The sequence below is a fragment of the Melanostigma gelatinosum genome (genome assembly GCF_949748355.1).
Source record: "Melanostigma gelatinosum genome assembly, chromosome: 6".
Taxonomy (NCBI): domain Eukaryota; kingdom Metazoa; phylum Chordata; class Actinopteri; order Perciformes; family Zoarcidae; genus Melanostigma; species Melanostigma gelatinosum.
In genome coordinates, this window is record NC_136639.1 from 23,439,071 (window position 1) to 23,461,194 (window position 22,124).

Below are 22,124 nucleotides of genomic sequence, written 5' to 3' on the forward strand. Positions count from 1 at the left end.
GCTTCATTTGTGACCATAGAGGGAGACGAGCGGAAGCAATAAACAGTAAAAGAATCAGGAACTAATGTGTGTGTGTGTGTGTGTGTGTTTTAATGGCGACGAGACACATGTCAGAATACATCAAACTGTTTTGTGTCTCGATCTCGTTTGGATTTATTATTCCCTGATAGAAGCCTCATAATGTGTGAGAACATGAGACGCAAAAAGTGTTGCTCGGGGCAGATTAATCATTAGACACACAGACACACAGACACAGACACACACACACACACACACACACACACACACTCACACACACACACACACACCCTTCTTTCTCCTTGGAGTTGAGAGGCAGGCAGGCGTTGGTTATAAAAGCTGCACCCAGGAGGTAAAGAGAGCAAAGCACAATCTCTATCAGCAGGGGAGAAACACACACACACACACACACACACTCCAACACACACTTGCACGCACAGATCAGCGCAGGACCGCCGTACACACAACACTCTTCCTAGGATATGAACCCTCTCGCCATCACCTGTCTCCTATGCTTCGGTAAGTCTGGACTTGTACTTGTATTCTGTGTGCAGAGAGCGTGAATCAATCGATGAATGTGAAATGGTATGAGGACAGGAGGAGGAGGGGTGAAGGAATGAACGAACAAATGTCTCTGCATGTGAGGACAAGAGAGAGATTGTCAGGTGTTTTTTCTAATTTGTGTTAGAAGCGCGTCTCTGTGAAAAGGTCGACATACTTCAAATACTTCATTGGCTCTACGGTGGAGCCTTGTTCATCATTGTTGTTGGCTGGTGTGAACGATGCATTCAGGTACAGCGCAGCTCTGGATGTGTGACTGGTTGTACTGGTTTCAGTGCGATTACAGTGTCTAATTTGCAAGCTCTCGATATTTTAAGATGAATGGATGAGTCAGATGTGAATGTCTGACAATTCCAACTGTAAGTAACTAAGCAACATCATGTTCCCGGTCACTATAGGGTGAAAAGATATATATATTTTTAATTTATGTCATTCTAGATATTAAGAATTCATCTTTTCATGCTCCCAAAAAAACGTGCGTAGACATATAAACCCACGTTAAACTGCATCATATGATGTAGACTTTGACCCTGATTGCTCCTCGCTGCTCATCACTTTCATATCTCGATGGAGCTTTGACGTGATCTCACTCTTTATCTCTGTGTCCTGTTGGCTTTACAGTAGTCTCCGGTGCTGGAGGTGCTCAGGGATCTGAGGCCACGTTCTCCGTTGAACTAGCCCGAGTGACCGGGGGTCCGGCCTCCGGGGAAGGCCTCCAGACTTCGCTGGTCAACGATGACGAGCTGGAGGTAGACGAGGAGGTTTCGGGAGGGGACAACGAAAATTTCAGCCCTCTTGGTACGACCATCAAAACTCTTTTATTCCACTTCAAATGCTAGTTGATATGGGTTGAAGCTCATATTTGATCATTAATAGAATAACTACATCTGTGATCGGTAAATCTATATTTCCTGAACAAAACAGAGAAACAAAATTGACAGATGATGATGATATTCTGTTTATAGAGAGGCAGTGTCTCTCTGCTTCCAGTGTTCTCCCACAGGACCTTATTTTGGACAAAAATACGTACGGTCGTCTATTGCGAGAGACAAATCATTTTTTGATCCCGTTTGAATTGTGCCATGAATTTACACATTGTAATGTTTTTTAATATAAAAGATAATTTTGCAAGTGGAGAAAATCACAGTTTGCGATAGGTTAAGTCGTAAAACCATTTTGTATTGTGTGAAACCGCTCAGTGAACTACAACTCTCATCTCGCACAATGTGTCACCAACACCCACAGGGCCGTTGCCGTGGCACGTTTTACTAAAAGTAATAAAAGATGGGAAAATCACGACAAGCCTGGCCATGTTGAAAACAGCAGCTCTGTGAAAGTTAGTCAGGTTCCTCGAGTGGGTACATCCTGGTACGGAACACACAAACATCGTAGCTTTAGAGAGAGAGAAAGTGATGACGTTGCAACCTTTGGGTAGTTTTTTCTAATTACGATATTTTTCTGACTGAAGTGTAAGTCTTACACTTCAACGGTTTGACAACATTTTTTTTGACTTTCTTGAATTCAAAACGACTTAAATTTACAAACATGTGTAATTTATGGCACAATTCAACAGGATAAAAAAATATTTTCTCTTTCGCCGTTGACTACTGACATTTTTTTTTCTTCAAACAAAGGTCGACCAGAAAGGGGAGGGAAAGTGCAAAATAAAAGATAATGTTTCCCCTCTTTCAGTAGTATTTGAAGACAGTACACAAGTCAATGATGTATGCAATTGATGTATGAAATACCGTGCATAATTTGGCTTTCGCTTTCTATCAATGACATGCCATTTTATGTTATGGCTTTTTAAATCATATAATCATTTTCTTGAATTCTTTCTCTTGACTCATCTTTGGTTTGAAAAATGTTGTCTATGATAACGTAATGATAATGAAAAGGTTTTTGGTTTAAAGAAATTCAGGACCTTCAGTCAAAGTCCTCTTAAGTTGAAACTAAATCTCCTGCCACAGAACCACATCCCGGTAAAGATGGGAAGAGGAAAAGGAAAGGCAAAGGCAAGAAGAAGAACAGGCACAGCAGCAAAAGCACGACGCCTCTCAGCCCCGAGCACATGTTCTACACCAACGGATACACATCGACTCTCAGCACCACAGAGGATCCCTGCACCTCCACCCACCTGAGCTACTGCATCCACGGTTACTGCAAGTACATAGAGGGCCTACAGGAGCCAGTGTGCATGTGAGTATGAATAGAAAGAATAGAAATTACATGACCCAATTCATATTTCAATTTCCAATTAATAATGAGAGATACAGTTCCATTTCCTGATGTGCATCTTATCAGTGTGAACAAGTTTAAACCTCCTTCAAACGTCTTTTAGTTCAATATCTGACGTCACGTCTCCTCTGTGGCTGATCAGTCGGTTCTGTTCACTCTCCGCTCTGCAGATGTATGAAGGGCTACGACGGGGAGCGCTGTGGGATCCAGTCTCTGACAATTCAGACCCAGTCGGACCAGATCAACAACACCGAGTTGGTACAGACGGTCTTAGTGATCATCGCTGTGGTCCTGTCGGTCATCAGCTGCACCGCCATCCTGCTCATGACTTTTTCCCAGTGAGTACACAGGTGTCTCACGGCCACGTGCAGACGCGCAGACACGCATTTTCACGTTAAAACTTTCAGAAGGGAAATGAGTGTTGGTGGGTGGGAATCCAGTGAGGGATCAAGCGGTAAAACTGATACGGTCTCCTCGATGGTAGGTGTATGAAGGCCAGTAGCTACTTTAAGTGCATCGCAAAGGTAGTCTGAACCCTGCTCAAGCTAATAAAGGTGGCAGTGATTAGCATTGTTTTGGCTACACATGGGGATTTTGCCAAAATAGGAACTGGGAGATACAGAGGGAAATCATATGGAGCCCCAAACACTGTACACGGACAAGTACATCAATGAATAATATTAATCGTTAAAAAAATCATAGCATAAGATGAATTATAACGCATTTTGCTTTTCCTTGACCTACCATCAGTTTAATGAATTTAAATTTGACGCTTCTATTTATCTTTTACTAGATCATCTTATTTCCTTTTTTGGGAAAGCCATTTAATTGTTTATCTATTTTTCAGCTTCTCCAAGAAACATTTCCCATTTTCCTCAGCTGATTTCCAATTTTTGTACATGTATAAAACATTTTTCATCGAAATCAAAAAGACTCCAAAATGATACGATCATTAAGATCGACAGCTAAGACTTTCTAGATTAACCCAGTTTCCCAAAATGATACTTCAATGTCCATAAATGTAGAGACACATGATAAATGTGTCCAAACAAGTGAGACCATTGACTTACATTATTACACATGCTTTGACTGTCTCAGCACTTTTGTATAAAGCATCATCTCTGTGTATAACATTTAAAATTGTTCAAACGTTTAACTCAAAACTCACAACATATGAACCTGATGACAATATACAGAATGCAACCCTCTTTTTCTTCTTTGATTTCTTTAAATATTTGTTTTGGATTATTGACGCTTAAGCAAAAATGCATCCACAACCCGCAAATCTCTACATAACACAATCCACACATCCTGCCCAGGAACACTTCTTGGCACTCGAATGCACTGACACATCAAAAAGCACATAAACACGCCCAAACACGCCCACACAAGACAGGTATTGCTCACCACCTTCTTAAGCTGGACTCAAAGACTTCGACAGCCTTCACGTCTCATTCTTACTTTTTATTGTAGACTTTTCATTTCCACCCCTAAATTGTTACGTGGATGGATGTGTTACTCATTCAACTGCCATTTCTTGCTTACTGCAATGGAGTGACTAGTCATTTAATGTATAACCACAGTTCCTTATCAATAGATCAAATTACATCTATCATCGGAATGTGGGTCAAAGTCAAAGTCCACTGTTTTACAGCCACAAGTAGCCAAAGTACTTCGGAGGGGAGGCTGAGAGAAAGTAGAACTTCATTCTCGGAGATTGAAACTACCTCTAATTTAATTTCTGACCAAAACAGAGTATCAAACTTGTATAACAATGTATTGTGCTGTAAAAAAACACCTTGAACTTCATTTGTTCAGACAGGATCAGAGCCATGTAACTGACTCCGAACTTCAATATAACTTAACTGTGATCACCTGATAATCACATGAACTACAATCGGCTTTTATGCTCACGTTGAACATCTTTTGTAGTTACAGGTCACATAAAAACTTCCTGGCATCCTACCTGGGAACTGGGACAGAGCAGGAGAAGCTACAGAAACCCACCGGGGACGTTGTGGTGTGAGGGCGTCAAGTTACGAGGTAGGTTTCACCGAGGTTTTAACTTCTTTACAGCTCAACAATTAATACTGCATCAATTAAATTCTGACAACATGCCATTCATAAATCATCTCAACACCCCTAAACTTGAAAACTTTAATTTACATCTCACTAAATAGTGATGGTCCAATCTAGTCATGTCCATGTCCTAATCCAGCACATGTCAAATGTCGTTGTTAGTTTTTAGCATATTTATTCAACCTCATCCTGTCTTTCTAAAAGTCTGGGCATCTTAGTCTTATCTTAATCGAAGAAAACCGTAACAATTAATATAATTTTTGTCAATGAACACTGGTGACGTTTTTAACATGTACATATATTGAACATTTCAGTCAATGTCGTCAATTCAAAATATCTCCTTGTTTCTTTCTCCAAAGCCCTGTATTTGTAATAAGATACTCCGAGTTCTCCTGACTGTGCTCTGTGTGTGCCGGTGTGGTCTGAAACGGAAGCATTGAAAAAGAAAAGAGCTATAAAATAAATCTATGAGCTAACGTTTCGTCATTTTGTTTAATCACATGCTAACAAGTCTTTTTCGTCAACAATGTTGCATGTTGATAGTGTTTATTGTAGTTGGTGCCGGTCTTGTCTTTGTCATTGAAAAGCTTTGTTGACGAACACATTCAGTCAGCGATGTCGCTAACGAGGTTAAGTTCAGTAAGATTCAACCAATGCTAGCCTAAGTAGCTAGTTAGCCGTAGCTGTTAAAATCTACTGGCAACATTTCAGCGGAAAACAGCCAGTTATCAACTATAATCAAGGAGCAATTGTTTTAAAAATTACAACATCTAATGAGTTAATAATAACAAATTAATTAATCAATTACGTAAATCTAGAATGGAATAATCAACAGCCATAGCAACAGTAACTAAGGTCAACGGGGCTCAGCAAGCAGTCAATTGCTGGGAGTCCAAATGAAAACCCAAACCAATTCCCCAAGCTGATGCTGTGTTAATGCCATTTCCGCAAACATACTGTGATGCTGTAAGAAGGTCGTGCAACGGTGTATATGTTGGTGATTTATTTCTTCCAAAAGTCTTGCTTAAGTCCTCGGAGGGCGGTGTCGGGCCACTCTGCTCACGTGAGCCTTAAGCCAAACAGGAAAGAGTGGGCTCAGAGAGTGACGGAAGATCCTGTACGCCTGTTGTTGTTGTTATTGAACACAGCGGGTTGCATCACGCAGAGAGGAATCCCCACTGGAGGAATTAGCCGGGATTAGCTCGGGGGATGTCACGGCCTGTCCCGTCGCTGCACCGGCGCATACCAGCATAAAGAAAAACCATTGGCTCAGATCGTACACATTCACCTGTGCGTCAAAACAATAACACTACTGACACACTGACTCGACACGCGATGACGCTGATGTAACAGCTTAATCACTCCACTTATTTGCGTGTCTATGTTCCCTCAACAATATGTTCCCTGAGAACAGTACCTCCTCCGGTGCCATGACGTTGTTCCAACGGCCCATTATGCTAAATCCCCAATAGTCGGAAAAATGTCCCATTGGACCAAAATCCTTTTCATCCGACAACCTTGTTATCCTGAAAACAAACGTCCGTTGCTCAAAATATAGTCTACATCAAACACACATGCACAGCACATGGCTAATTATTATGCAGAATGACATCATCAGAGCTCCCCAGTCATGATCTTTTTCTCTTACTATGGTAAAGGCACGACCCGTCCTACTCTGCCTCTGATTGGCTTACCCTGATATTCTCACCCTAACCAATCTCACTCCTCATGCGTAAACCCAATCAACATAACCAACAAAGGCAGTTAGTGCCAGACCGTCTCTCTATGTTGGATATTGTTGGTGTGATATCTCAATACGTTATAGACAGATTTTAAGATGTGCCAAGGATGATGATCAGGGAACATCAGGCTGAGGGAACATATGTGTTAATTCGGATGGGAAAAAAACGTGATAGGTGCCGAGGGAACTAATGCCTGACCTCATGCACACACAAAGGCACCACGTGTTCACACAGAAATTTTAGCCTCGAGACAAACAATGTGGCCGTGCAACATTCTCCTCACGGGCCTGCGCGTCACTCAGTGTCCACCCTGAAAAAAGCAAGTCTGCCTCACACATACAGTGAAGATTGAAGCGTTAGCTGAAACCTGTATAGCAGATTCACTTCACAGCTGCATGAACTTTTAACTTGTAACTTTGTTGACTCAAAAAATGCCGTAAGTTACATCCTCACATACGTCCTCACCAACTTCATGAGCATGAATTCCTTTCGCTTTTTTTATTAATGTGGAAAAATATTTAGTTACGCTAGAGACGGCGACATTGCTACAACAAAGTCTGACGGGACAATGACAAGGAAGGAGTGGTCAGAGACAGGTGGTAAACACGTTAAACAGTTTCACCAGAGTGTTTGATCTTATTAGGAGGAGTAACACACCCAGAATGTTAATAGTCAAACCATGGCGAGTAAAGAAGGTCAAAGTGAAACCAGGGACTCATTTGTAAGGATAATCATTTGTAAGCTGCTGTAATGGCATAAAATAAATCTACGGCTTTAAAAACTGGACTGACAATCTTTAACGAAGCAACCAACGAGTGTGTAAACTAAATCTACAGATAAAAAGGATTGGCAATATATCTGTCACCTCATCTTCCTTTTAAAGAGCAGTTTTGATATCTTACAAAATAGTTTTGCTTTTTCATAAAATGCTCGTTGTCGCTACTTTCCACATATTTATTGACCTTTGATTTCTCTCCATCTGTCCCCAGCCGGCTGCACGACTCAAAGACGAAGCGGACCAGAGGATAGACTGCTTCATTAGACACAACTTGTTAGAATTTAATTTATTTAGTGTGATTATTTATTGCTGACGACCGTGTGAGTATGTTTGTATGTTGGACTATTGCTACGATGTCTGTTTCGGTTTTATTTATTGCACTGCTGTTGTTATAGGTCAGAGAAACACTCCTCATCTCGCTCTGGAAAAGGGATGGAATTTGATCACCAATAAAGTGTCTCAGTGTTATTTATTCATGCGTCTCTGCCTGATTCTTTTGTGTTTACATTCCCATCTGTGGACGCATCCCATACCTCGGTCACCGGCTCACACAAACACCTCGGCCTTTTAACACAGATTCAACAGACGAGAATAACCCTGAGGGAAGCTCTATCTCTGACATCAGCGAGCAATTCAGAGAATCATGCTGGAAACTCTTTAAGTGTGTGTGTGTGTGACAAGCAGAATTTATATTGCCTGTGTTTGACAAGATTAATCGTCTTACTCCCAAAGACAGATTTGCCCTCTACTGTCATTACACTACCCGCATAAAACTAACCAACCATTGTGTTGCTATAGACCTGCCATGTCTTTGTCAGTGCAGTGATACCCAAACCTTTGTGAATGGGTAGACGACGTGCTGCTGCACATGTGTACTGGGAGTGTCAGGTCTGATCTATTTTGGGAATTTCAAAGGAACTTGGAGGTTATCTCCTGACGCAAATACAAAGAAATTCTTGAACATAATGAGATGGCCCAACTTCAGGACAAAGGAGCCTCGAACAGACTGTGGACAAAGAGGGTAAGATAGTTTTACACAAACACAGGGAGACACAGGGCTCTACAGCACATAGTGAAATCGGGAATAACAAAAGAAAAGGCCATAACTACAAGATAATTAGATTTCAAGCTTTATCTAAATGAACAGAAATGTAAGAAGATCTGTTATATCCAGGCTCAGTTCAACTGGTACAACAAGTAGGAACAGTGAACTACAGAAACGGAGAAGCCACAGGACTGAAGAGAACAAAAGGGAGGCCACTATTGTATTACTCCTGGATGCAAAAATGAGTTTTACAAGGTTAAAGTCATTGACAAACTGTCGCCGTAATAGACAACGACACTGCAGCGTTGGAGTATTTAGGTCCCGTCCACAATTCATCACTTTACATTGACTTTGTATTGCGTGAAGGTGCCTCCTATAGTCACTTTCTTCTGCTAGCAAACAACTGAAAAATGCCCAGAAGCTGCCGTGTGGTGGGATGCACTATAACAGGGTGAAGAACCCAGAACTAAGTTTTTATAAGGTGCCAAAAAACAGAGCCTTGAGGAAGAGAGAAGTGAGGCATTAGCGGGAAGAATGGGAAAACTGGGATTCTGACATTCAGTGTTCTGACATGTGCAGCAAGCAATTTGTCTAAATGTCAGTTTAAGACTGACATCTGTAAATTAAGCTAAGCTGTTAGAGCTGAATGCGGATAAATCAGAAAGCTACGCACTATTATGGTTGCAGGTGCCTTAGTGAACTACATTGGCTTGCTAAAACCCTGCTAACTTGTCCCATCATCATTGTAGTTATCAGCTGCACCCCCCGGTAGACATAGGGTGCTAAAATAATCATTTCAGATGCTGAAATCTGATGTTTTTAGCAAGCTAGTTACGGGCATTTTGTTAGCATTTCAGCCCTTGGTTCCATGTTGTGGCACCAATTGTTTTTTCCTCTCCGAGAGGCCTGGTTGTCAGAATAACGCTCTGCTGACACGGTTGGCTGCTGGCGGCGTCTGCACCGGCCGGTTTGGGCAGGGAAGCCCTGGTATTATACTACACTTTCCCGTTATCCGTTTATCCCCCAAAACAGCTGCGACTGACCACCGTATGTCCTCAGCACCATTTCTTTAGTGTCTTGAAGCTTTTCCTGTGGGCCTCCTGTTTTAGGATTTCCTTCTTTGTTTTTTATTACAATATGCTTTACACTGTTAACTGTCACTGCAATTTTTTTCCTTATCAACTGCCGAAAAGGTATCACATTGGAGGCAAATTAGAAAAAATATTACAGCCATCACGGACTAATGTCAGGCACAATGATTTCATTTTTAAACAATATCTTACTTTTTTAAGCTAAAGTGTTGACTGTCTGACACAGCTGGAAGCGAACCAACCCTGATACGTTGACGTCGGTCCAACATGGCTTATAGCTAGATAGGTATACATCCCCAAAATGTATTTATTATATCTGTGGTTTTAACGTATTTTTAAAAATCAGATTTTGATGCAAGCTGTTTTTTCGAATATAGTTGAACACTACCATTGCCAGCACATGCACGCATCATGTATATTTAAAATAAGAGTGTTACTAGCTAAACTAATGGCACTGCAGTCTGAAGGTATGGGGTTAGCTTCACTCGATTCTATTTGATTCTATTTTAGAATTGTATGGGAGTGATTAGCAGAGTAATATTCATCTCCAAAGATTGCTGGCGAGTGTCACTAAATAACAGTTTAAGATTTAGCCCACATACAGAATTACATTGACGGATAAATAACTTCTATGTTGGGGCAAATTATTTATAAATGCATCATTATGTAAAATGTAAAATATGGATAAATATCTTGTGCATCATTTTATCAATGTTTCCATGAAGTTTTGTGACATATTTGGTATCTTTGGGAACTTCTGGATCACCATTAGCTTGATGTCGCTCGGAGTTTAAATGACTCACTACTAGGACGTCAGTGAGATTTCCATTAAAAGGTTTCGAAAACTGTAAAAGAATGAAACCTTAAGAGCAGCAGAACAGCTTTAGGTCAGATATCGGACTTCATATGTTGATACAAGTATTGTAAGAGGGAAGTCAAACAATGTTTTTTCCAATTCTGTGAACTCACAATTAAGTCTTTATTCTCAGAAGTCTGATGTAATTTCATAACTCATGAATTTCATAAATTATAACACTGTCACTCAGAGCGACCACAACCTTTGTTATGCCCAACTTTATAATGGCATTATTTCTCAGCTCCAGAGGTTGCCGCTATTGGTTTAACAAACGTGTTGGCTGCGTTGCCTACCTCATAAAACATTTCAATTCAGATATTTTTTTAAGTATTTCAAATCCAGAATATATATATATGTGTATATATATATATATATATATATATATATATATATACACATATATATATATGTGTATATATATATATATATATATAGTGCTGGGCAAGTTAACGCGTTATTGTTGCGTTAAAGCATTGATTAATTAACGGCGACAATTATTTTATCGCACTTCAAAGCAGTTCATTTTTTTTATCATTAAGCGGACATTTTTAACACCAGAACCGGTGGAACCGGCTGGCAGAACTGGCCGGCCAGTGAACAGCTGTGTTTGTGTGGCGTCACTTCCGTCTCTTCCTGTTTCCTTCACCTACATTCCCCTGGGTCCTAAGTCCCTGCATGTACAGCTTCTTTTCACCCTCTATGTACCAACTTACATTTATAACAAATACCACACATATTACTGTAATCAGCGTTGCATATGTGTCTGACCAAAATACCAAAAAAAGCAAAAAAGAAATGATTCATTCAAAAAAAAATTTGTTGAGTTTTTAAAGTGTTTTTGTTTGGAATATGTATAATAAACATAACATTTAGTTATCGCTACTGAGAATTTAACAAACATTTAAAAAAAACTCCACCTGAATTTCTATTATCAGAATCATTATAACTGTATTTTAACTGCTACTGTGTAAAGGGAATATTGCTGTTAAAAAGCACCTTATTTGTTTAAAGTGTTTGTAAACCAAATGTTATTGGACTTTTGTTCATATAGCAGTACTTTTAAAATAAAAGTGCGCAATACACTACTTTTTAAGTCATTATTGAATTTTGCGCATAACAATGCGATTAATCGCAAAAAAATTGTAATTGTTGCCCAGCACTAATATATATATATATAATGTTATATTTGGGCCAGTATGGTACCAGGCAGACATTGGCATATAAAGATGACTGTGACTCACCTTCTAGGATACAGTTTCATTCACCTCTATAAAACAAGGTTTCACTCTGTGTTTGTATGTGCCGTTGCGTCAGTGAGCGAGGGAAAAGGCGAGGCAAGGTGGGCAGCTCATCCAGGTAAAGATTTACTCTGGTGTGTGTGTGTGAGCGCGTGTGTGTGTGTGTGTGTGTGTGTGTGTGTATGAGACAGGGATCTCCATGGCAGAGATGGCTATTTAAACACGCCAAAAACATTCATAAACAGTTAAGCATTCATCCATGTGTCAAAATAAGTTGATACGGGTGTGGTGAGCTTTGATAGTTTCGCTGGAGCTGAGGTGGGCCCCTGAGCTTTTGTGCGTGACCATGGAAACAGAGTAAACAAACGGGCAGATGGTTGGTCAGTGATAATTCACTGAGAGCTCAAATAAAGGATATGCTGGAATTTCCTGGGTGTGGTAACGTTTCTTTTCCCTTCACCCTTCCAAGAGAGCGCCATGGAAAGTATTTTTTATTTGATTTTTGTATTTGATTTTAACTTCCTACGCACACTTCTATTTCAGCAAAATGACACAGGTTGTCAAGCTGATTTTAGTCACGCTAGCAGTGTGGCTCCATGGATGGTAAAGTTAGTCGGCCCAACACTTTGATCCAGACTGAAATATCTCAACTACTATTAGATGGATTACTGGGAATTTTTATACAGATATTCATGGTCCCCAGAGGATGAATCCTACCGACTTTGATGATCCCCTGACTTTTCCTCTAGCACCACCATGAGGCTGGCATTATTGGTTTTCAGTGAAATAACTAAATTACTATTTGATGGGCTGCAGTGAATCTTTTTACATTCATGGTCACCAGAGGATGAATCCTGATTGTGCTGATCCCCTGACTTTTCCTCTTGCACCACCAGGAGGCTAATATTAGTGTTTTGAGTGAAATAGCTCAACAACTATTTGATGGATTGCTGTGAAATTTGGAAAAGCATCATCATGTTCTCCTCACTATAACTGCGACTGTTGCTCATTAGTTCAAAAACTTTGGTTTATAACCAAATATCCGCTGAACCAATTCCCATCATTCTCAGCTGTAGATTGTGCTGAGTGCTATTTATTGCATGTTAGCATGTTAATACAATACAATTAGATTCATTTTACACCACTTTGCATAAGTAGAGCCTCACTGAGCAAGATTGTAGACTCTTAATTCTGCCCTCTATTAATATTGTGTAATTGGGAATAAAAAGCATGACTATGATATGTAAGATATGTAAATTGTTAGTTCTTCACTAAAATACTTCAGAGAATACCATGAAGTGGCTAATTGAGACTACAAAACGTCGTCAAGCTGACTAGTCCATCTTCACAGCCTTGTTGTGTGTAAACTCACGCTCGAGCGTCCCTGATTTAGTTCCTCTATAGCCCAGTGTCAGTTTTTTTTTTTTTTTTTCACTTCTGACGATTGCATTCAAGCTTCGAATATCATAAAAGTGGTGTTCATTAGATTATCTTGCTGAACAAAATTTAAGTAAGTGTCATAAACGTTTGTTTGCCACAGAGTTTATTCTCTGTAAAAATCCAAAATCCAATGTGAAAAATCCCATTGGCTTTTTGTCGAGGGAACCAGTGTGATGCTTACCTACGGATTGGAAACAGCAGGTATTCATTCTGTTTACAGTTGCCAATGGGGATCTAAATACAATACAAAAAAAAGTATTTTTCTAGGTATCTTTCTCTTATCAACAGGACTAATTCTTCGTTCTGTAAAGTGATATAACATTGACCACCAGCTGAGTGAAATCTCCTCTCTGTACATTACTGCACCACTTACTGCAGCGGAGAGCTCCACCTAGGGATATAGCATGACAACTGAGCTCCAGCTCCACATGCACGGTAAGTCCCAAGTCATAAAGAGGGTGTATGCGGTAGATGTAGAAGGCTAAGCCGACTTCTGTGACAAACCCACAAGAATTTAAAGTGGGGAGCAAATATTGCCTAGAGACAAATGGGCTCGTTCAAGCTCACGGGAATGAAAGAGAACAAAGATAAGAGAGACAAAGAAGCTGATGAATAATCCTTCCCAAAAATGTCACTGTGTCAACTTTGATTAGAATGGCAAGCATTTCCTTTTACTGGATGTGGACGTGTTTAATGTGTGTTCGCTGTCAAGGTCTCCGTCACTCATGCAACATTTTGCACGTTTCCTGTAAGGGGGTCTTAAGAGACACTGTGAGAATTTGTCTCTTGTGGTCTGGTCTGAGTAAGCACACAATCCGCAAGATGTTTATTTTTATTTCTTTTGTCTCTTTACTGCTCATCACTTCATGTTCTTTGCGTTGACATTATTGTAATCGTCTCATGTTGGAAGCGTTTTAGCGTCGTCTACATAGCAGGACGAAAGACAAAAACAACATTTTCTTTTGTGTTTATACCAAGACATCAAAGTTGATCTCACGCGACCTGAAAGCAGAGAACTGAAACACAAATCTGTGATGCAATGAAGGTGTGAAATTCAGAGCTACTGTAACGACACAATAAAGACACATTAAATAACAGGTCATTCGTTTTGTTTTTTCAAGTCATAGGCTAATAATATGGAGTAATAATGAGGAAATAATAATTCAGCTGGCCGTGAATTAACCTTTATAACAACATTTTTCCACAAGAGTTGAGCAGAAGACTCAAAGACAATTTAAGCTTCTGATGCAGGAAGTGGTGAATCTCTCTGGTTGACTTTTTAAATAATGTCACTTTGGTGTTTTGCTTTCATCTTAGAAGAGATAGCTCTTTGGTGTACCGCTTTAGAAAGAAAACAAATCCCTATGATGTAAATCCCATTTGTACAGGCTGCAGTTGTCACGGGAGTTCACAGATAGGACCCAAACGCAAGACCACAGGAGACAGAAGTGAATGTTCAACAGGTTTTATTTATAGACAGGTGGGTGCAGGTGTGGAGCCCGTGGTCCGACACCCGAGTGGCAGATCGACGGTGTGAGTCCCGTGGCTCGACACCGGAGGCCTGGCAGCTTGACGGCGATTGTAGTCCGTTTAACCCCAGGCGGGTAGAGCGACAGGAACTATGAGGAACTGGCGTAGAGGTGGCAGCGGCAGGAACTGGAGCTGGCGCTGCGGCGGCAGGAACTGGAGCGGGCTGCGGCGTAGAGGCGGAAGCAACTGGAGCTGGCGCTGCGGCGGCAGGAACTGGAGCTGGCGCTGCGGCGGGAACTGGGACTGCGGCGGCAGGAACTGGAGCTGCGGCGGCAGGAACTGGAGCTGCGGCGGTAGGAACTGGAGCTGCGGCGGCAGGAACTGGAGCTGCGGCGGCAGGAACTGGAGCTGCGGCGGCAGGAACTGGAGCTGGCCCTGCGGCGGCAGGAACTGGAGCTGCGGCGGCAGGAACTGGAGCTGCGGCGGCAGGAACTGGAGCTGCGGCGGCAGGAACTGGAGCTGCGGCGGCAGGAACTGGCGCTGGCCCTGCGGCGGCAGGAACTGGAGCTGCGGCGGCAGGAACTGGAGCTGGCCCTGCGGCGGCAGGAACTGGAGCTGCGGCGGCAGGAACTGGAGCTGCGGCGGCAGGAACTGGCCCTGCGGCGGCAGGAACTGGAGCTGGCCCTGCGGCGGCAGGAACTGGAGCTGGCCCTGCGGCGGCAGGAACTGGAGCTGGCCCTGCGGCGGCAGGACCAGAGAGCAGCTCTTGCTCCGCGGCCGCGAGGTCCGGGGATAGCTGCGGCTCCGAGACCACAGCTGGGACTGGAGGTCGCTGCTGCTCCGGGACGGCAGCGGCAGGACCTGGAGGTCGCTGCTGCTCCGGGACGGCAGCGGCAGGACCTGGAGGTCGCTGCTGCTCCGGGACGGCAGCGGCGGGACCTGGAGGTTGCTGCTGCTCCGGGATGACAGCGGCGGGAACTGGAGGTCGCTGCTGCTCCGGGATGACAGCGGCGGGAACTGGAGGTCGCTGCTGCTCCGGGATGACAGCGGCGGGAACTGGAGGTCGCTGCTGCTCCGGGACGGCAGCGGCGGGAACTGGCGGTCGCTGCTCTGGGACGGCAGCGGCGGGAGCTGGAGGTCGCTGCTGATCTGGGACGGCAGCGGCGGGAACTGGAGGTCGCTGCTGGTCCGGGACGGCAGCGGCGGGAACTGGCGGTCGCTGCTCTGGGACGGCAGCGGCGGGAGCTGGAGGTCGCTGCTGATCTGGGACGGCAGCGGCGGGAACTGGAGGTCGCTGCTGCTCTGGGACAGCAGCCGCGGGAGCTGGAGGTCGCTGCTGCACTGCGACGGCAGCGGCGGGACCTGGAGGTTGCTGCTGCTCCGGGACGGCAGCGGCGGGAACTGGAGGTCGCTGCTGCACTGCGACTGCGGCGGCCGGGACTGGAGGTCGCCACGGTATGGAGACAGCGGCGGCCGGGACTGGAGGTCGCCGCGGTACGGAGACGGCGGCGGCCGGGACTGGCGAAAGCTGTGCCGCAGAGGCGGTAGGAACCGGAGCTAGCTGCGGCGAAGAGGTGACAGGAACAGGAGCCGGCTGCAATGCAGTCTGACTACGGGGAGCCGGAGTCGACCGGGCCACTGAGTGTTCCGCTACCCTTGCATGGCTCAGTCTCCGGCTGAGAAGGCGCTTGACCATATACTCAGAGTTCCCCAGAGGGTCAAAAACTCTCATCAGAGCAGTCACAAAGTCCACATACCCCACAGTATTAGGCTGGTCGCTGCTCACTGTGTACATGGCCCAGTCCAAAGCCCTTCCCCGCAGTAAGCAGACCACGTAAGACACCTTGGACCTGTCTGAGGCGAAAGTCAGGGGCTGTCGGTCAAACACCCGTTGGCATAGCAACAGGAAGCCCTGACACTTCCCCAGTGTTCCCTCATAGGGACCTGGAGCCGGCACGGGGATTCCCAGACCGGCGGAGCGAGGACAGGCGGGAATAGTGCGGGTGCTGGAACTGGTGGAGACTTGACTGTCCGGGCTAGTTCCTGCCCGCACCAGCCAACCCGAGAAACCTCAGCAGCGAAACGTCTCATCTCCTCCAGGGAACGTCTCGTCTCCTCCAGCAGCCTGGTAGTGCTGTACAGCGTAGCTGCTCCTGTGGTTGCTGGGTCCCCCTCAGAGACCTCAGCTTCCATGGATTGCAGGGCTTGACGCATCTCCATGAGCCTCTGCTGGTGTGCCTCCAGCTGCGTGCTATATCCGGCCAGCGTAGCTGCTCCTGTGGTTGCTGGGTCCATTATGGTCAGGTCGTTCTGTCACGGGAGTTCACAGATAGGACCCAAACGCAAGACCACAGGAGACAGAAGTGAATGTTCAACAGGTTTTATTTATAGACAGGTGGGTGCAGGTGTGGAGCCCGTGGTCCGACACCCGAGTGGCAGATCGACGGTGTGAGTCCCGTGGCTCGACACCGGAGGCCTGGCAGCTTGACGGCGATTGTAGTCCGTTTAACCCCAGGCGGGTAGAGCGACAGATCGACGGTGTGAGTCCCGTGGCTCGACACTGGAGGGCTGGTGAGTTGACGGCGTGAAGTCCCGTGGCTCGATACTGGAGTCGACAGAGTGTAATCCGTAGACCACAACGAGAGCAGAGCGGCGGAGCACATCCACAAACACAAGGAGGGCAGAGCGGCGGAGTGTAATCCACAGACACAAGGAGGGCAGAGCGGCGGAGTGTAATCCACAGACACAAGGAGGGCAGAGGATGCCACGGGGTTTCAGCCGGTTAAAGACGGTACGACCTGACCCTCCCAGACTGCAGGGCCAGAGCTTATATAGTGGCAGGATACTCATTAAGGGGCCCTGAGTCTGGTGTGTCAGGCTGCAGGAGGTGATCAGCTTGAGTGTCCTCAGCCGTGCACGATTAAGGGTGCGGCCCTGGGAGGTGTCTGGAGGCAGAGGACAAACACAGAGCACATGGCACACAATAACAGACAGGGGAATGACAGAGCACATGAGGAGAGGAGATCAGGGGACACATACACCGGGTCAGACAGGGATCCTGGATCCTGACAGCAGTAGGACAAAGTGAATACACTAGAAACAAAGATAGACATTAAGTGGTTAACTTGGTCAAGAATACAGAAGTATAGTTAACAAGGGGGGCTTGTTATATTTCAGACTTTTTGATGGTCTTTTTGATCCAGACAAGTTGTTTTTCTGACAGGAAAGCATACACTCCGGGCTTTTTAATCAGGCCACACTTCTTTCCAAAAGACGTGACACCGACTAGCGCTCCATCGCACAAAAGTGGGCCTCCTGAATCCCCCTAGAGAGATAATAAAAACACGACAAGTAATGTTTTATTCACACACAAGGCAGTCACGGCAGTGGTTTCTTCTTGCACTACAAAAACTTTCAAAATGCACTCACCTGACAGGTGTCGGCCCTGTTTTTACCGTCTGAACCGGCACATATCATGCCTCTGGTGATGACGGGATTAAGGCCGTAATATTCTGGGGAGTTGCACTTCACTCGGTCAATGACGGTCACGTTGACGGACATGAGGACGTCTGACATTTGTCCGACGTTGTTCATTTTGCCCCATCCGGCCACCAGACAGCTGGTGCCAGCCGGCGGGTCTTTGACGGTGTTGCCCAACGGGAGCCATTTCACCGTCTGGGTTTGCTTCACCGGTTTGTTGAGCTGAAATTTGAAGAAAAAAATAGGACTTGCTGATGCTGACCGTCTTGTACGTTGCCTTTAGCACTAGTCACAGCACAAGGGAAGTTGGTTTTCGTGAATGTGTGTCACAATGTCTGCCTGTTTGCCTCAGTTATTTTAAATGACTTCCCTATGCAGATTGTTGCATCTTTGCTTCCTATATGGTAGGAATACTGGGAATGTTTCCTTACCTTGAGCAGCATTAGGTCATTGACATTATCTGTTGCATCATAGCAAGGATGAGGAACTCCTTGCTTAACCTTGCGGACCTGCCAGGAGTCTTTTTTGTCTTTATTGATGGAGTGCACCCCAAGAGACACCTCCTTAATGCTGCAAGAGCAGGAAACAAGGTTTTATTATCAAGTTAACATGCTAGTGTGCATAAAGTATTGATAAAATGACGTCATCACGGTTGTGTGGACTATATGTGCATATTCTATTTAATATAGTAAGGTCAGGATATAGCTTTTCCCCCAGTGGGACTTCAGTGGTAGTTGAATAAAGAGTTTAATGAAATGAAAATTGTAAAATTGACACACGTGGGTGTGGACTAATATAAAACTGTTATGTTCACCTTCACACTACATTGTTCTCTCCAATATCAGCCTCCATTGGTCTGTACTTTCAAGGGAACCAAGAGTTCTCTAATTCAAACGGAGTATCACAAATGTCTTTTTCTTGTTTTGCCATACGTAGCATTGTGGATACTACACTAGTATCAAAATGTGACAAAATCTGATCCTCAAGACACAAATACATCAATGTTTAAATGTCAGTGTACAAAGCATTCACATTGATGTAAGTCTTTAATGCTTGTGTCTCTGATAAGATCAGTGAGAACTTAGATATTTACTTAAAAAAGCTAATATTCAGCTCAATATAAAATAACAGCAGAGCGTGTGGAAATTCTAACAGTTTTTTTGTTTTCAATTTAAACTCAAACTATTATAAGAGTTTAAATTGCCAGAACATAAAATCTTTCATCAGTAAGAAATAAAGGTGGTCTTACACAGCACAGTGGGCAGCAGTCAGGACCCATGATGGGTTGATCAGTATCCCCCCACAGACTGGAATCTTCATCAAAGCCATGAAAGGCAGCGAGTGGGGCTCCACTTCTTTCCCACCAATAATCTCAGAACCATGACCTAAAACAGAATAAGCACTCAGTTCAGTAATTCCACAAAAAAAGAGTAGATCAATTAGTCAATAATAGCTGCACTGTAATTTTGAAAGTTTGCATGAATAAGGAGGATATCACAAAGTCAATGACTGCGATGAAGAACATGTCACTCACTTGACGGGACGATGAGGAGGACCGCACAAGAGATAAAAACAGTGAAATCCCTCGGGCGGAACATTTCTTCTCTCTCTCTCTTTGATGTGACGCTGGAGGCTCTGAAGCTCACCTCAATGCACACACTCGTCTTTTATATGTTAGGCTGGAAGGATGTGGTCAGACCGGGCCTGATGCATGAGTCAGCAGAACTGCGAATGATCGCAAGCATAGCATCTTCATTTAAGAGCCTTGTGGTGACATTTTTTTGTCATTTCCCAGTCTTTCAATCAGTCCCACGCTATTGACAGTCTGTGGGGTGGTGCATGAAGCAGGTCACATCATCAGGGTGCAGACAGTTTACTATGGGTGGGCCCGCTGCACCAGCTACTGGAGTGTGCTGACAAGCCCCTCAGCTACGCTTATGAGTTGATATGAACGTCATGTCATGATTCAGAAGAAATCATGAGAAAGTGGATCATATTGGCTGACACAGGGCTAGTGGAGGTGAATGGTAAAGAAAAAAAGATAACTCAGAGCTTAAATGCTGGAGGAACTGATGCTGTATTTTATGGTGTTGCATTTATGCCACATGCACGCTATTTATCGACTGAGCATGTGACAAAACATTTGTCTTTGCTTATTCAACTTTGAACTGTACTTCTGTTTTGACAAAACTTTTTGTTATGAATGTCAATTTGTTCTCCTTGTTGTTTGACCAACTTACTTCGAAACCAATCTCATTGCAGTTTTTGTGCAATTCAACAACCAGTAAAGATTTGTTAAAATCAGGTTTGGATTTCATATATAAATTAGCTAAATTAAGATTAACATTTGGGCAAGTACGCTTGCCAACGTTTTTGTTGCCGATGTCACATCCATAATATTTGGACCATCGTCTCTGTTCCCGTCACTGTGTAGATGAATCAGAAGTCATATGTTCCATTTAACCTGATTAGTGTTGTGACTGGATGTTAACATTGCAGAGTTACACAGATTAAAAAAACATGTTAATTAGATTACTAATTAACATGGTTTGTCCGTTTATTTAACCCGCACAAACACTGAAGTGTAAAATCAACTATGAGCTCTTAAAATGTGCTATGTAAAATCAACTATGTGTTATTTTACTGCTAACTAGCTGCTGTAGCTTCACATGTATTGTAGACATAAGAATCTCTACTAACTCTCAACTAACTCTCTGCCAGAAAGCATATTTCACAAAATGTTGAGCTTTTGCTTTAATTTTCTTAAAATGAGCAAAATATAGTAATCATCTCAACCATCTTATAGTATTTATTTATTCACATAACTCGTAGTTACATGAGCCACCAAGGAAAGCAACACAGCAGCAGCACTTACAGCACATTTCTACTGTGGAATAAAATATTGTTAAAAACCCAAAACAGAATGTAATAATATAATATCCTGAATGCACCCCAGATCTTATAGAATTAAACCTAAACACATGAGAACGGAAAGATTTGTGGTCACTACTTTCTTGATGTAAAACATGTTCATTGCCTGAATCACCGTGTGTTTTAGACCTAGCTTCGTTTTCAAAGCTGAGAATTATTTCATTTTGAATCAGAATACTGTAAATGTTTGAAAATAGCATTTTCTAACGTAACATGTTTCGAAATGGGAATTTTTGCCATCGGTCCAAGACATCCAACTGCTGATAATAATAAATAATGATCATTTGTCTTGATATAGTCAGCCTGTGATTATAGGACCTACATTTAAATACTGTATCAAATTACACACTGAAAACAAACAAAATATAAGTCATGCCAAATACCATACTATCCGAATTTGCTGACACATTCACATAAATAGCACTTGAATATTTCACATTTGCGTACCTTGTGCCTAACTACCTAACTAACTAACTAACTAACTGGATACTGTGTGAGGCTTTGTTTGCATATTAAGATAAAAAGTAACTTTAACTTTCCAAGGCTGGTCGTGCAAACTCTGCCACCTAGTTTAACAATTAAAATACATAGAGATAATAGAGAACTTTGCTGACCCTACAGTGCATCATCATTTTGAGAAGAAGGAGAGCCTGAAAGCAGTTTCCCAGCTTGAAGCAAGTCTTCCACATGGACACTACAATCATTCATTAGTCAACGGAAGATCATTTGCTCCATTGCTCCATGATAACACATTGGCTGAGATTACACTGAGTGATGGTATGACGCTGGCAATATTTCAGAAATGAGAAAGTAAGAAAATGAATCAAGTAGCCTTCCAGTAGTAGTGGATAAGACGGTGATAAATGTAACACGTGAATACTGTCGAGGGAGATCATGTGTGCATACATGAGTGACTGTGCACCTCTGTGTCCGTCCACGGCTAATCTCACATTCAGCGGCATTCTCAACGACCTGTCGTGGTTGCAGTGACTCACGCTTTCTCAAAACACCTTTCATTGCCTGTTTTATACTGCCATTGACTGCCTACTGACTCCTCATTCATTACTCTTAACCAGCCCCTGGACGGTAGGGGGCGCTAGTCATAATACGCTAACAGCTAACAGAACTACCAGTGTTGTCTATCCTGACCTTATGAA

The 22,124-nt window shown here is 43.4% G+C and overlaps 2 protein-coding genes across 3 annotated transcripts; one reads left to right on the top strand and one right to left on the bottom strand.

Annotated features, from left to right (window-relative positions):
- Window positions 1-390: 390 nt before the first annotated feature.
- areg (amphiregulin) lies at window positions 391-7,816 on the top strand. 2 transcript variants are annotated; one of them, XM_079270034.1, is made up of 6 exons: window positions 391-537; window positions 1,201-1,377; window positions 2,550-2,778; window positions 2,988-3,155; window positions 4,750-4,860; window positions 7,628-7,816. In XM_079270034.1, exons 1-5 carry the CDS (start codon window positions 501-503, stop codon window positions 4,841-4,843), a joined length of 705 nt encoding a protein of 234 aa, XP_079126160.1. In that variant the 5' UTR covers window positions 391-500; the 3' UTR covers window positions 4,844-4,860; window positions 7,628-7,816. The 2 variants fall into 2 exon arrangements, with proteins under 2 accessions (XP_079126160.1, XP_079126161.1); XM_079270035.1 differs by having other exon boundaries at window positions 2,568-2,778.
- Window positions 7,817-17,722: 9,906 nt separating this feature from the next.
- On the bottom strand, window positions 17,723-19,634 carry LOC306778297 (granzyme A-like; the record flags this gene model as incomplete). The annotated part of the gene is made up of 5 exons (XM_079269758.1): window positions 17,723-17,881; window positions 17,986-18,258; window positions 18,468-18,606; window positions 19,286-19,421; window positions 19,571-19,634. The coding sequence occupies 5 exons, from the start codon at window positions 19,632-19,634 to the stop codon at window positions 17,723-17,725; spliced, it is 771 nt and encodes a 256-aa protein (XP_079125884.1).
- Between the last annotated feature and the right edge of the window lie 2,490 nt (window positions 19,635-22,124).